The 15,768-nt window shown below is 50.9% G+C and overlaps 1 protein-coding gene and 1 long non-coding RNA gene across 2 annotated transcripts; one reads left to right on the top strand and one right to left on the bottom strand.

The window, feature by feature from the left end:
* Positions 1 to 1,326: 1,326 nt before the first annotated feature.
* On the top strand, positions 1,327 to 13,673 carry LOC126070693 (E3 ubiquitin-protein ligase TRIM17-like). Its single transcript, XM_049875129.1, has 6 exons — positions 1,327 to 1,755; positions 5,121 to 5,222; positions 6,849 to 7,076; positions 11,648 to 11,670; positions 11,768 to 11,868; positions 12,560 to 13,673. Exons 1-6 carry the CDS (start codon positions 1,327 to 1,329, stop codon positions 13,105 to 13,107), a joined length of 1,431 nt encoding a protein of 476 aa, XP_049731086.1. The 3' UTR covers positions 13,108 to 13,673.
* On the bottom strand, positions 8,005 to 10,302 carry LOC126070700 (uncharacterized). The gene is made up of 3 exons (XR_007516249.1): positions 9,841 to 10,302; positions 8,849 to 8,982; positions 8,005 to 8,134 (listed from the first exon to the last, which is right to left on the bottom strand). It is a non-coding gene; the product is annotated as an uncharacterized LOC126070700 (long non-coding RNA).
* Positions 13,674 to 15,768: the final 2,095 nt, after the last annotated feature.

Below are 15,768 nucleotides of genomic sequence, written 5' to 3'. Positions count from 1 at the left end.
TCAAGCCATAGATCACTATGACCAGACCGATCAACTAGTTTAGCCCTTGCGTTCACGCTGAAGAAGCACTGTAGGGAACGCAAGTGGCCTGTCCAATGACATTAATCTGAAGGAGTGGACCCACTTGGGTAGGATGGCTTTCCGTCCCCCCTCAGCCAGAGGCTCCGCTCTGGGCACCCGGCTTCTGTTTACAAGGAAGGGCAATCACATCCCTGCCTACCAAACCCGTTGCCGTCGAGTCGATTCCGACTCAAAGAGGCCCTGTAGGACAGAGTAAAACTACCCCCACAGTTTCCAAGGAGCGCCTGGTGGATTCGAACTGCTGACCTTTTGGTTAGCAGCCTCAGCACTAAATCACTAGCCACCAGGGTTTCCTCCCTGCCTACAAAAAATTTAAAAAAAAATTTTTTTTTTTTTTTTTTTTTGCCTACAGTTACTGAGAATTTAGTGAGAGAGCTTATATTAAATGCTCCGCACGCAAAGCTCTTGATAAAATTAACGGATGGAAGAGGCTTTAAAATGTCTGAAAAACCATCTTTATAAACCAAAAAAAACCCAAACCCATTGCCGTGTAGTCGATTCGGACTCATAGTGACCTTATAAGGCTGAGTAGAACTGCCCTATAGAGTTTCCAAGAAGGGCCTGGTGGATTTGAACTGCTGACCTTTCGGCTAACAGCCATACCACTTAACCACTACACCACCAGGGTTTCCATAGCTATACCCAAAACCCAAACCAGTTGCCGTCCAGTTGATTCTGACTCATAGCAACCCTATAGGACAGAGTAGAACTGCTCCATAGGGTTTCCCAGGAGCACCTGGTGGATTCAAACCACCAACCTTTTGGTTAGCAGCGGTAGCTCTTAACTACTATGCCACCATCGGCTATAAGTAATTGTAAAAAAGGAAAGAATGTGTACAGTGCTTGTGGTTTAGAAATTACTTTCCAAATTTTTTATCCAATCTGGTCTTAACAACAGCCCTTTGAAGTAGGGAGGGATAATATCTGGTGTGTGCATACGTTTGAGTGTGTGTCTGTGTGTGTCTTTTACCCCACTCACGCCTCACTTCCCAATGGAAGAGTTTCTGTTTTCCTTTGTTCTGTGGGGGTTTCTTGGAAGGTATTTGTGCCTCTGGTTGAAGAGGCTAAAATGGCAAATATGAACCCCTATTTTTCACCCTCATAACATGCCCAGCACCTGGGATAAAGCCAAGGAGCTCTGTGGGCAGGGTCGGCTTGGATGCCTGAGGGGAAACTGCTCACCTCAGACTTCCTCTGGGAGGTACTTAAAGCCAAACAGCTCTCTTGGTTTCTTGCCCAGGAGCCATGGATGCTGTGGAACTTGCCAGAAAGCTTCAGGAGGAGGCCACTTGCTCCATCTGCCTGGACTACTTCACAGACCCGGTGATGACGGCCTGTGGCCACAACTTCTGCCGGGAATGCATCCAGATGAGCTGGGAGAAAGGGAGAGGGAAGAAAGGGAGACGGAAGAGAAGGGGTTCCTTCCCCTGTCCTGAGTGCAGGGAGATGTCCCCACAGAGGAACCTCCGGCCCAATCGCCTGTTGACCAAAGTGGCCGAGATGGCGCGCCAGCACCCCAGCCTCCAGAAGAGGGACCTGTGTAAGACACACCAGGAACTGCTGAAGCTGTTCTGCCAGGAGGACCAGAGCCCTATCTGCGTGATCTGCAGGGAGTCCCGAGAACACCGGCTCCACACCGTCTTCCCTATCGATGAGGCCATCCAGGATTACAAGGTGGGCTCCACCCCAGAGGGCCAAGGTATGTTGGGAGGAGAGGGCATGTGTGAGGGAGGGCAGGCTACCGAATGCTGCAATAGACCCCAACATGGAGAACAGCACTGTGAAAGCTTTCTCTTGGTTACAGGACAAAACTAGATGGGTGGTGTCTTAGTCATCTAGTACTGCTATAACTGAAATACCACAGGTGGATGGTTTAAGAAAGAGAAATTTATTCTCTTAGAGTCCAGTAGGCTAGAAGTCTGAATTCAGGGTGTCAGCTCCAGGGGAAGGCTTTCTCTCTCTGACAGCTCTGGAGGAAAGTCCTTGTCATCAGTCTTCCCCTGGTCAAGGAGCTTCTCAGGCGCAGGGACTCCAGGTCCAAAGGACATGATCTGCTTCTGGTGCTGCTTTCTTGGTGGTATGAGGTCCCCAACTCTCCGCTTGCTTCTCTTTTATCTCTTCAGACACCACAGGGAAAGTCCCTTTACCTTGGATCAGGGAGGTGAGGGCGGTGTTAAATCCCACCCTAATCCTCTCAACATAAAATTACAATCACAAAATGGAAGACAACCACACAATACTGTGAATCATGGCCTAACCAAGTTGATACACACATTTTGCGGGGGACATAATTCAATCCATGACAGGTGGCCGGGTTGGCAAGAGAGCCTGCCTCCAAGGTTATTCAGGAGTTGTCTTAACTAGCTAGTGAGCTATTACACGACTATCACAAGTGGATAGTGTCTCAGTCACCTAGTGCTGCTGTAACAGAAATACCACAAGTGGATGGCTTTAACAAAGAGAAATTTGTTTCTTCACAGTAAAATAGGTTAAAAGTCCAAATTCAGGGTGTCACCTCCAGGGGAAGCCTTTCTCTTTCTGTCGGCTCTGGAGAAAGGTCCTTGTCATCAATCTTCCCCTGGACTGGGAGCTCCTCCATGGAGGAACCTCGGGTCCAAAGGACGTGCTCTGCTCCCTGCACTGCTTTCTTGGTGGTATGAGGTCCCCAACTCTCTGCTAGCTTCCCTTTCCTTTTATCTCTTAAGAGATAAAAGGCTATGCAGGCCACACCCCAGGGAAAACTCCCTTTACACTGGATCAGGGATGTGACCTTAGTAAGGGTGTTACAATCCCACCATAATCCTCTTTAACATAAAATTTCAATCACAAAATTGAGGACAACTACAGAATAATGGGAATCATGGCCTAACCAAGTTGATACACCCATTTTGGGGGAGACATAATTCAATCCATGTCAGATGGCTTTAAAGAAAAAATGATTTTCTCACAGTTCTGGAGGCTAAAAGTCTAAAACAGGTGTTGGCCTTGTTGATTCCTTGCTTGTCAGTAGCCCTGGGCATTCTTTGATTCCATCAAGTTCCTTGGCTTGTAGGTAGTCCTCACAAGGCATCTGTCTTCCTGTGTGCATGCATGCATGTACGTTCTCACACGTGTGTCTGTTCTGGTCTGTCCATAACTCAGAAGCGATTGAGCTTAGGATACATCTACACTGGCATGGCCTCGTTGGCCATAACAAAAGAAAACCCCCATTTCCAAACAGGATCACGTGCACAGGTATAGCGGTTAAGATTCCAGCACCTATTTTGGAGGGACACAGTTCAATCCATAACACACAGAGAGGTCATAAACATATGCAGTGGCCCACAGAGACCATGCCAACATAAATCCCAGGGACATGCACGGTGACAGCGCAGTGTGGGGAGCAGACTAGGCTGCACTTCAGCACAGGGACGCACGAAATGGCCTGGAAGCACTGCGCTCCGTAGGAACGTGCCTCCCGAGCACAGCACCCTCTGGCTGATCCCGGTCTCCCGCTCAGGGTGTTGGCAGTCCCTTTCCACCCGTGTTCTACCCGCTTCTGGAACCAGGGGCATCTTAAACTGGCAGCCTCCCGGGGGAAGGTAGTTTCTTCTCGTTCACTTAACACACAACCGGCGTGTCGCTCCTATGAGAAGATCACACACCCTCGCGAGGATTCCGACCGTGGCAACCCCGTGTGCCCCACAGGGTTCTCAGTGGCTGGTTTTTTTAGAAGTAGACCACTAGGCCTTCCTTCTGAGGCACCTCTGGGTGGACCTAAACTTCCAACCTTCAGCAGCCAAGCACAGAAATACTCGCACCACCAGGGACTCCATGAGACTGTATGGGTGCCAGGAAAATGATGGGAAGGATACCACTCACCTGAGAAAGCCAACTACAGCACATTAACATCACCGAGGTTTGGGGACAGCAGGATTGCTGGCACCGCCTCCAGAGTTTCTGATTCAGCAGGGCCGGATGGGGTCCAAGAGTTTGTGTTTCTGAGAAGTTCGTGGAGCCCTGGCGGTACAGTGGTTAAGAGCTACAGCTGCTAACCAAAAGGTCGGTAGTTCGAATCCACCAGCTGCTCCTTGGAAACCCTATGGGGCAGCTCTACTCTGTACTATAGGGTTGCTGTGAGTCAGAATCGATGCCTTGCTGCTGGTCTGGTGACCACACCTGAAAAAAAGTTTTTTTTTTTTTTTTTGCTTTTTCTAACAGCCCTGGAGGCCAGAAGTTCAAATTCGGGGTGGCTGCAGAGCCATGCTCCCTCTAGGGAAAGATCTTTCCTTGTCTCCTTCCATTTCTGGTAGCTGTGGGTGTTTCTTGGTGTTCCTAGTTTGTAGGTAGATCTTCACCTGGTGTCTTCCCCCTGTGTGTGACCCTCTCTCCATGTCTATTCCTTCCTTTTATAAGACACCACTCAGAAGGGATTAGGATTGGTACCCACCCTACTTCTGTATGATTTAACTGATATCTTCAAAGGAAAAAAAAAAAAACCCAAACCTGTTGCCGTAGAGTCAATTCCAACGCATAGCGACCCTATAGGACAGAGTAGATTTTGAGGTTGTCATGGGCTCCTGTGATCTGGGTGAGAGTCAGGACCGCTTTGGGAGGTCTATCTGCCTGAGGGGGTCAAGTAAAAGGAAGAGGAAAGAGAGGAAGCAGAGCCCTGGAAGTCCAGACTGTTCTCACACTTAAAGCTCGTGAATTAACCACAGCTAAAAAGATTCTGTTTGTCTTACCCTTGACGTGGAGAGCTGTTTCACATCAGTTCCTTTGTATAACGTGTCCATGCCCAGTGGTGCCTGGGAGACTCCTGAATGTGGCGGAGCTACTGTCTCGCATCTGCTGGTCTGTCTCACCAGAGAACTCACCTGTTCACACAGAGCCCACCAGCTGTTGGCCCCAGGCTCCTGGCCACCACGTGCTCACCTTCTAGGGGACCCCCCTTAGGATGGTCTTCAGGGGGGAGAGGCTGCAGGAGAGTACAATCCAGATGGGTGGCGGGGGGGCACAGATCCACTGTCCTCATATACTGCGGTTTGTGTGTCCTGTAGGCGAAGTTGGAGGAAAACATGGAGTACCTGAGAGAGGAAATGATGAAGACTGAGGAGGCTCTGGCCAGAGAAGACCAGACTATGAAAGAATGGCAGGCAGGTGTCTGCCCCACAGGGCACACAGCAGCTGAGAGGGCAGGAAGACTCGGGGCTTGAAATAAGTTCTGACCAGGTCAAAGTGGGGAACGGTCTCCTCTACCGCCCTGTGGGTTAGGGTCAGCGAGACACCAGAGCACCCACCAGGCCTGGTGTCCACGTGGCCTTAGAGCTTGCACAAGTTCACACCATCTCAGTTTTCACAAAGATCCCTACCTTGAGGTGGGAATTACTATTTATGGATGAAAAAATGGAACCTCAGAAAGTAGACCCAAACCGGGTGCCGAGCCAGCCAGGCTATCTGAAACATGGTTAACAGGCTCTGGCATTTTCAGGGTTTTGTTACTGTGTAAGTTTCCTAGCGCTGCCATCACAACATACCATAATGTGGGCAGCTTTAAAGAACAGGAATTTATTTTCTCACAGCCCTGAAGGCCAGAAGTTCAAATTCGGGGTGGCTGCAGAGCCATGCTCCCTCTAGGGAAAGATCTTTCCTTGTCTCCTTCCGTTTCTGGTAGCTGTGGGTGTTTCTTGGTGTTCCTAGCTTGGTAGGTGGATCTTCACCTGGTGTCTTCCCCCTGTGTGTGACCCTCTCTCCATGTCTATTCCTTCCTTTTATAAGACACCACTCAGAAGGGATTAGGATTGGCACCCACCCTACTTCCGTATGATTTAACTGATATCTTCAAAGGAAAAAAAAAAAACCCAAACCTGTTGCCGTCGAGTCAATTCCAACTCATAGTGACCCTATAGGACAGCGTAGAACTGCCCCACAGGGTTTTCAAGGAACAGCTGGTGGATTCAAACCGCCAACCTTTCGGTTAGCAGCCAGAGCCCTTAACCACTGCACCACCAGGGCTGACTCTGTTTCCCCTAACAGGGTCATGTTCATAGGGACAGGGGTTAGGACTTCAGCATATCTCTTTGGGGTACATGATTCAATCCATAACAGCCAAGTGGCCTTTGCTACTGCCCACTCCCCACCTTCTCTCCTCCTCTGGCCCCTTTTCCTCCTCATTCTTCTGGGGACCTTTTGGAAAGCAGGGCTCACGACAGCTGAATGTAGAAGGACCCAGGGCAGCAACTTCTCCTGGCTGCTCTTCAGTAAGACCCAAAGAAGAGACGAGGTGACACCCCAGAAAGAAGAGGGAATAGGCCCTGGAACTCCAGGGATTGCTTCTCTACATGGAACTTTCTGGGCCTCTGTTTTTTGCCTCTAGCCCCATCTGTGTCTTTGCTACATCGACCCATGTTTGGATTTCTAGTTTCCACTTTATGTTTCCTACTTGTGGTGGGGGATGCCTCCACAGGCTTCCTCCTTTCTCCAACACAAGAAATGCTTGCTCCAGGGGACAAAAACTCTGGACATTTGCCGTTTGGGGGTTACCCAGTGGGTTACATCACAGTGATAGTGTTGGGGGACCCTTGGGAGACCTGTCTTATCCCCTGGTTCCACATATAAATCCAGTTTCGCACAAGGGGGGCTCAGGTGATCCTGTGGTGGCAGCTCCTGGGCTGGCCCCTCCAAGAACAGGCCCTGCCCAGCTGCAGTCTGTTAGGAAAAGACCGGAAGGCAGCCTGCCTAGGTGCGCATGTGAAGGTGGGGTGACACCGCCCCTGTCTCCCCAGGAGAAGGTGAGGAACCTAAGAGACCGCATAGCGATGGAGTTTGAGAAGATGTGCATCTTCCTGGCTGAGGAGGAGCAGCGCCTTCTCCAGGCCCTGAAGAAGGAGGAGGATCAGACGGCAGAGAAGCTGCGTGAGAACAAGGCCGTCCTGGCCCAGCAGAACTGCTCCCTGGAGATGCTGCTCCTGGAGCTGGAGGACAAAAGGGAGCACTCGGCACTGCAGATGCTGCAGGTGAGGGGCGGTGTCCCGGAGGTGAGGGGGCTGTGCCCGCGGGAGCGGAAACAGGCGGAGAATCATGGATCCTTTTAGAATCAGTTCCCTTGTGACTGCAGCACACTCGTGGGATCAGGGCATAGTAATAAGACAGGGTCCCCATGGCTGAGATCTGACTTGTAGGGGACACTGAACTGCTGGGGCAAGAAAGCCCCACACAGAATGGCTGAAACCCAACTGAAACATGTTCTTCAGTCTGAGTGGTGATTTCTACCTGGGGCCCCTCCAACCCCTAGGGACTGGTGGCCACAGTGTGAAGGGCTCCATGGCCAGACAGGCACACACGACTTCACTGGCAGGAGCTCGTCACGTGGCCAAAGCTGGGCAAGGCCGCTGGGGATGGTTAGACAGCTGGCCAGCAATGGGTCTGCTCCTGTGTCCCCTAGAAGATGCTGGGGCGATTTGGTCTGACAAGTAGATGACTCTGGTACATCTAAGTACAGGCACAGCCTGTATAACGTCTGTTTGAGCAATGTCCAACCACATATACGTCTGTGCTCCCATTTTTTCTTTTTAAGCAGCTCTCTTTTTATTATTGCCCCTGATAGTTTTAAAGACCCCAAATCCCCAGAGCGAAGAGCAACAACAGGGCTCCAGGGCACATCCCACCCAATGTTGGAAGCGCTCCTCTGCCTCCTCCTAGCTTCATGCACCCGCCCAGCAGCCCCGCAGTCTGTTCACCCCTGGCGCAGGGCAGAGCTCACCACAATTCCTCCGCTCCAGCTGCATTCGCGGGCAGGGGCGCTCGCCCAGCTTGGGGTGCTGGCAGGCTCCCAGCTCCTGGCAGCAGCAGCAGCGTCTGCACCAATAGGGCGGCTGGCAGCCAGGGCTGCCACAGCCAGCTGCCAACTGCGCTGCCAGCACCTGTTCACCCGCTCATGGCCTAGTCCCCAAGGCCACCTCTTCTCCACCCTGTATGCCCCCGGCCCCGTACCTGGACGTGTGCAAAGTCCCAATCCGGCTGCTGGCATAGCCCCTGCCTGGGCTGCTGCTGCACACCTGGCAAAGCTGGCCTCCTGCAGTGGATACAGCTCTGGGGTTTGTCCAGCCGGCTTCCATAAGGTTTTAATGTAATAGGTTTTACAGGGGTTGGCTCATAACTACCCCTTGTAAGGGGACTGCTTGTATATAATATCTTCACACAATGTCTAAATCGCATAACTTCCTATTTCACAGAACATATGGTGGACGTTAAGCGACGCATGACTGTATATGTTTTGACAAGAGTCGACAGTAAATATATATCTCACTGTGACTCAGACACACACACTTCTAGAAACAGTCTCATGAGACAGACTCTATGTGTAGGGTAACTATATGCCTCGGTTTGCCTGGGACAGTCCCAGTTTTATCCCCATTGTCTTGACATCCTGTGGGGTTTGTTCTCAAGTAAGATGTCCTGGTTTAGATGATAAATTATATAATCACCCTAACTTTGGGTAATATTTTGTCTACTATACTACTTCATTAAAAACCAATTTATCCACAACCCAATAAATGGATTTCATGACCACTGCAGGGCTGGGGCTTGCAGTTTGAAAAACCCCGTTTAACCCCCTCCACCTCCACTGGCCTGTCAACATGTTTTCCCGGGTGTCCAGATATGCCTCTGCCCTCCAACCTTTTGACCAACTCTGACACCAACTGTCCCTCCCACAGCACCCTCTACTTTTCTGCTGAGTTCGATAATTCATTGCAATGGCCACACAGAACTCACGGAGAATACTCACGATTATGGGGTTTATTAGGGAAGTAACAGGTTACAATTCAGGTTCAGGAACGCCCAGCATACAGCTCTTCCCCTGGGACAGCCTCTTCTCAGCGATGCCTGGAGGCACGCCTCTCTTGGCCCTTGGCCTCTGCCCTGCAAGTGTTAAAAAGCTCTGCCGATAAGTGCCCTGAGGTACCCCACTCCACCAGTAAGCCTCTGCCAGAAGGGGCTCAGCTCTGGCTCCATGGGTCAGCAAACTTAACTCTACCAAGTGCCTGGGGGCCCCCTACTCAGCCAGCAGGCCTCTTGCTGAAGGCGCTCAGCCTTCTTGATCCGAGGGCTCATGGCCCACAGTGCAGTCTCCTGCCTCTCCTGCTACGGTTTCTCTGCCTCTGCTTCTTCCTGTCTCCAGCGTTATGGCTCTCTCTCAGTCTCCTGGTTCCCGCAGCTTCTCAGTGCAGGGATTCTGCATCCAAAGGATGCATTCTATTCCTGGCTCCTCTTCCTTGGTGGTAGTGAGATCCTCTCCTTCCTCTTCTGGGGTGGCTCATTTGAAGCCCAGCGGGATGACAAAATTGACCAATCCCTTCATTAGGGCTCCATACGTCTTATTTGCATAGTCCCACTCACCCGTCTGTGTGAATCACAAAGACAATGGCGAGTAGGGTCATCTTGAGCAGTTCATCGCTCTGCAGGAGGTACACTGCCTTCCTAAAAAAGCAGGGCTGAAAGGCCAGAAATGTAAAACCATCATCTTGGGACCTCCCTCCTGATTCTAAAGAAGGCTCTAGAGCCATTCATCGCTGTTACCTGGCTTCCCTCTCCCCTCCCAAGTTGTCTTCTTGGTGGGTGAGAGAGCCAAACCTATTCTCATTCCATCCCCGCTCCACCCCCAGTTTCTTCACATCATGGCTGTATTTATCTGGGTGGGTGTATTGGTTTCACTAGGGCTGCCATAACAAAATACCACAAAGTGGGTGGCGTTTAAAAACCAGAAATTTATGGTCTTACAGCTCTGGAGGCTAGGAGTCTGAGATCGGGGTGCCGGCTGTGTTGATTCCTCCTGAAGCTCTGAGGCAGAATCTGTTCTGTGCTTCTCTCCCAGCTTCTGGTGACAGCTGGTGATTCCTGGCTCACAGAGAGATCCTCACAGGGCTGTCCTTCCTCCATGTCTCTGGTGATTCCTGGCTCACAGAGAGATCCTCACAGGGCTGTCCTTCCTCCATGTCTCTGGTGATTCCTGGCTCACAGAGAGATCCTCACAGGGCTGTCCTTCCTCCATGTCTCTGGTGATTCCTGGCTCACAGAGAGATCCTCACAGGGCTGTCCTTCCTCCATGTCTCTGGTGATTCCTGGCTCACAGAGAGATCCTCACAGGGCTGTCCTTCCTCCATGTCTCTGGTGATTCCTGGCTCACAGAGAGATCCTCACAGGTCTGTCCTTCCTCTATGTCTCTCGTGATTCCTGGCTCACAGAGAGATCCTCACAGGGCTGTCCTTCCTCTATGTCTCTCGTGATTCCTGGCTCACAGAGAGATCCTCACAGGGCTGTCCTTCCTCTATGTCTCTCGTGATTCCTGGCTCACAGAGAGGTCGTCACAGGGCTGTCCTTCCTCTATGTCTCTCTTTTCTAAGGACACCACTCAGATTAGATTAGGACCTGACCCTACTCCCTTATGACCTCAAGTGAAATGATGTCATCAAAGACCCTATTTCTAAGCAAGGTAACTCTCAGTTATCTAGTGCTGCTGTAAGAGAAACGCCACAAGTGGGCGGCTTTATTGAACAGAAGTTTATTTTCTCACAGTTGAGGAGGCTAAAAGTCTGGATTTAGGGTAAGTGGCTCTTGGGAAGCCTTTCTCCCTCTGTTGGCTCTGAGGGAGGGTCCTTGTCTCTTCAGTTTCTGTTCCTTGGTTCCGTGGTGATCTTCATGTGGCCTGGCATCTACCTTCCCTCATCTGGGCTTCCTTGGTTCTGTACCTAATCTGCTCTTTTTAGATCTCAAAAGTGAGCGATTTAAGACATATCCAACAATGATATGGCCTCATTAACATAATAAAGGAAACCCCATTCCCAAATAGGATTATATCCATCCATTGCTGTCAATTTCAACTTACAGTGACCCTATAGGACAGAGTAGAACTGCCCCCATAGGGTTTCCAAGGAGTGGAGAGTGGATTTGAACTGCTGACCTTTTTGGTTGGCAGCCAAGCTCTTCACCACTATGTTACCAGGGCTTCTTCATAAGTACAGGAGTTTATGATTTACAACACATATTTTTGGGGACAGAGTTCAATCCATAACAGTCAAATTCAGAAGTACAGGAGTTAAAAAAAAAAAAACCAAACCAAACCCAGTGCCCGTCCAGTCGATTCCGACTCGTAGCAGCCCTATAGGACTTCAGCATATCTTTTGGGGGACACAATTCAATGAGTAACAGTGGGTCAGTACCCACCCCACCTGAAATGGATAAGAAAGTACAGGAATTGCTCCAGGTCACAGGACTGTCTGGTTTCAAAGCACCAAGGGCTCCTTTCCAAACATGGCGTGGTCTCCTGAGCCCTTCCTCTTTCCTGCTCACCAGCTGGATCTCACATGCCTGACTGGGGCTGAGAGGCTGTGACGTGTGTACTGCAGAAGGCAGACCTTGGTGGGAGGACAGTGCAGAGGGCCAGGGTGGGGGTGCAACGGTTCTGGGAAAGAAACGCCTGACAGAGATGACCGAGCTGCTCTGCAAACTGATGAGGGGGGACTTTCAGAGGTTTTAAGGATGGTGGTGAGGGGAGCTCCCATGATTCCTGTCTCCATTTCTCTCACAGGATATGAATCACCCACTTGACAGGTATGTGGTCACTTGTGCTTCCCTGGAGGCAGTGGTGGGACTGGGGGGGGGGCCCTTGTCGAGCCAGAGGGGGCAATGAGAACTGTGTTCACTGGAGGATAAAGAACCTGAAGATAGAGTACCCAGCAGCCATCCCCACTGGGCTGAAGACCGTGTGCAGGGTTCCTGGGCAGATAGAGGTGCTCAAGTGTTTCCAAGGTAAGTGGGGACCTAGGGCCAGGACTGGACAACACCCTGCCCCGCCCCCCAGCCTCAGGAGCTAACCACCACACAGGGCCATAGCTCCCGATGAGTGGAACTCGTCCCGGGTCTCAGACTTCAGTGTCGGAAGTATTTGTGTTCTGTTTTAATTTTATTATCGTATTTGTATTCTGTTCTCATTGCTGCCTTTGTATACAGGTGGCTTTATTCAGGGTCCACCTCATGGGGGATGCTTTTTCCCATTAGTAAGGATGAAGCTGGTCGAGCTGCCCAAATGATGCCTCCCCTCCCCCCCATTTCCTTACCAACACCAATGTCCACAGTTGGGGTAGGGGATTAAGAATTCATAGGCTCAGTTATATGGGGGCAGAGGAATATAGTCGATGGAGCAGCCAGGCCTCTGACCTTGGCTTTGTCATCAAGCTCAAACCCAAGAGGTTGAGATAGCCCAGATGACATGCTCCCAGAGATAAGGACTCTACTTCCAAGGAAGAGACTATGAATTCTCAGGCCTGACTGCTGGTGTCAGTGGAGGGGAGAATTCTGGGAGTTAAGGGGGCTAGGAGGACCATAGGATAGAGCCCTATCCCACGTTTTCCTGCCATGTGAAGATCTGGCCACTTGCTAGGGCTCTCCCCATTTTAACCCATGGTGGCTCTGCCTTCCCTTGGTCCTGTGCTGCCTATAGTGGACGTGGTACCTGATGCTGCCACAGCGTACCCCTACCTTCTCCTGTACGAGAGCCGACAGAGGTGCTACCTCAACTGCCCACTGGACAGCACTCTCCGCAGCAAGGACAGGTTCCTTGCCTACCCCTGCGTGGTGGGCCAGACGGCCTTCTCCACGGGGAGGCATTACTGGGAGGTGGGCATGAACCTCACCGGGGATGCGCTGTGGGCTCTGGGTGTGTGCAGAGACAACATTAGCCGGAAGGACCGGGTCCCCAAGTCCCCTGCAAATGGATTCTGGGTCGTGCAGCTGTCCAAGGGGAAGAAATACTTACCCATGTTCTCGGATGCCACCCCCTTCACACTGATGGAGCCCCCCAGCCATGTGGGGATCTTCCTGGACTATGAGGCCGGGGATGTTTCCTTCTACAACGTGAATGATGGCTCACACCTCCACACTTACTCTCAGGCTGCCTTCTCGGGGCCCCTCCAGCCTTTCTTCTGCCTCGGGGCTCCTAAATCAGGCCAGATGGTAATCTCCACAGTGACCGCGTGGGTGAAGGGTTAGAGACCCAGGCAGGGAGGACAGCTGAGGATGTCCTCATATCTGTGTAAGGTGGGGTGCCTTCTGCTCGCCCATAGGGCCCATGGTCAAGGCTCATCAAGGATGAGTGCCATTAGCTGTTCAGGGTTGTTGTGTACAAAGTCCAAACATAATCATGATTAAAACAGTTAAACATTAAAAGACTGTATTTACAGATGCTTAATAGAACCTTTGAAAGTAACCTCCTAAACTTTATTACATATATGTGTATGTTGTGGTTAGCTGCCGTCGAGTGGGCCTCCACTCCTGATAACCCCACATACAACAGAACAACATGCTGCCCAGTTCTGCACCATTCCCATGATCAGACCCTTGTGATCCACAGGGTTTTCGTTGGCTGATTTTTGGACGTAGATTGGCAGGCCTTTCTTCCTAGCCTCTTTTAGTAATGGAAGCTCGGCTGAAACCTGTTCAGCATCACAGCAACATGCAAGCCTACACTAACAGACAGGTGGTGGCTGGGCATGAGGAGCATCAGCCAGGACCAGAACCTGGGTCTCCGGCGCGGGAGTTGAGAATTCTACCACTGAACCCCCACTGCCTCAAATGTATATGACGCAGTGGTTAAGCGCTATGGCTGCTAACCAAAAGGTCGGCAGTTTGAATCTACCAGGTGCTCCTTGGAAACCCTATGGGGCAGTTCTACTCTGTCCTATAGTGTCGCTGTGAATGAGAATCGACTCGATGGCAGCTGGTTTGGTTGTCATCTATGTATGTGTGTGTGTGTATATATATATATATATATAACCAAAACCAAATCCACTGCCATCGAGTCGATTCCGACTCATAGCGACCCTATAGGACAGAGTAGAACTGCCCGATAGAATTTCCAAGGAGCGCCTGGCAGATTCGAACTGCAAACCTCTTGGTTAGCAGCCATAGCACTTAACCACTACGCCATCAGGGTTTCCATATAATACACATACACACACATACCAACAACCAAACCAAACCAAACCCAGTGCTGTCGAGTCGATTCTGACTCATAGTGACCCTACAGGACAGATTAGAACTGCTCCCACAGAGTTATATACACACATACACACACAGCTGTTGTTAGGTGCCTTGAGTCAGTTCTGACTTATAGTGACCCCATGTACAACAGAATGAAACACTGCCCGGTCCTGAGCTGTCCTCACAGTCCTTGTTATGCTTGAGCCCATTGTTGAAGCCACTGTGTCATTCCATCTCGTCGAGGGTCTTCCTCTTTCGCTGACTGTCCATTTTACTAAGCATGGTGTCCTTCTCCAGGGACTGATCTGTCCTGACAACATGTCCAAAGTATGCGAGATGAAGTCTTGCCATCCTTGCTTCTAAGGAGCATTCTGGGTGTACTTCTTCCAAGACAGATTTGTTCATTCTTCTGGCAGTCCACGGTATATTCAATATTCTTCACTATCACTACAATTCAAAGACATCAATTCTTCTTCAGTCTTCCTTATTTATTGTCCAGCTTTTGCACGTATATGAGGCAGTACAGCAAACTGACAAATGGTGGATATACATATATAGTTTTTAAACCTATGAGGCACAGTCTGATCAACTTTTTATTTAGTATGCCCCCACCTGAGAATTTCTAATTCATTTAACCTAGTTTTTGGCTCCTCACTTGATTTAAACTAAATTACACTTTAGAGAGATGGTTTGCCATGTCTACTCTGTTCTTTGTCATACAAATGCTGTGTCATTCCTTCTAAGGTCTGGGTCCTTCTCCGGGAGTAAAATGAAAAGTGGAGCCTCTTCAAGCTGAATCCCTAAAAGCCCCAGCGTCCCCCACCCCCATCACTTTCTACCTCTTGAAGTTGCACAGATTCAGGGAAAGAACCCAGGAGGGGAGTAGGGAAGGTTCATTGGGGAGATTTCCCTTCCCTCCTTCAGAACTCTTCTCTTTTTTAAAGCCCACTCCTTCACAGTCCTCAAAGTTTCAAGTCCATATATACAGCCATGTGGTTTGACTTCACCCCGTGGCACGGCAGAAGAAAGGCCTGGTGATCTGCTTCCCTAAAGATTACAACCAAGAAACGCCTATGGAGCAGTTCTACTCTGGAGCACATGGGGTCTCCATGGCAACGGGTATGACGTTGCAATCAAGCTGATGCGGACTCATAGGGACCCCATGTATGCAGAGTAGAACTGTGCTCCATAGGCCTTTCTGGCTGTGAGCTTTGGGGTACAGATCACCAGGCCAGTTTTCCGAGGCGCCTCTAGGAGGGTCTGAACCACCGAGCACTTAACCGCTTGCGCCACTCAGGAACTCCAGCGGGTATAACAGTCTGAACATTTGAGTCAATGCGCTATTACCCGGACTAGGAGAGTTTTCTGTGGGGAGTCGGGGGTGACTATTCCGGAACAGCCCACCTGCGGAGTCGCTCTGGCTGAGAATCTGGGACCTTTGGGTCGCGGGGGAGGGCTCGCGGCACAGGAGAGGACCGGCCGGGGAGAAGACCAGGCACGGGGACGGGGACTCGGCCCTCCGCAGACCCGCCCTGCCCCAAACTCGCGGTTCTGCTGGGCGCCTGCGCTCAAGCACCTGAGCTTGAGCCCCCGGGCCGGCCCCATCGCTCCTGGGCGGCGGTGACACCGGGCCACCGGTGAATGACGTCCAATTATGTCCGGCAGGCCGGC

This window comes from Elephas maximus, chromosome 2 (assembly GCF_024166365.1).
Source record: "Elephas maximus indicus isolate mEleMax1 chromosome 2, mEleMax1 primary haplotype, whole genome shotgun sequence".
Lineage (NCBI taxonomy): Eukaryota > Metazoa > Chordata > Mammalia > Proboscidea > Elephantidae > Elephas > Elephas maximus.
The sequence above is the reverse complement of the archived record's forward strand: the minus strand, read 5'-3'. Positions and strand labels throughout refer to the sequence as shown.

What these genes read in the sequence shown, in the direction of transcription:
- LOC126070693 (XM_049875129.1), top strand. Translation starts at nt 1,327, where the DNA reads ATGGATGCTGTGGAACTTGCCAGAAAGCTTCAGGAGGAGGCCACTTGC. An exon ending in AGGCCATCCAGGATTACAAG is followed by an intron (nt 1,756 to 5,120) that starts GTGGGCTCCACC and finishes TGTGTCCTGTAG; the next exon opens with GCGAAGTTGGAGGAAAACAT. An exon ending in TGAAAGAATGGCAGGCAGGT is followed by an intron (nt 5,223 to 6,848) that starts GTCTGCCCCACA and finishes TCTCCCCAGGAG; the next exon opens with AAGGTGAGGAACCTAAGAGA.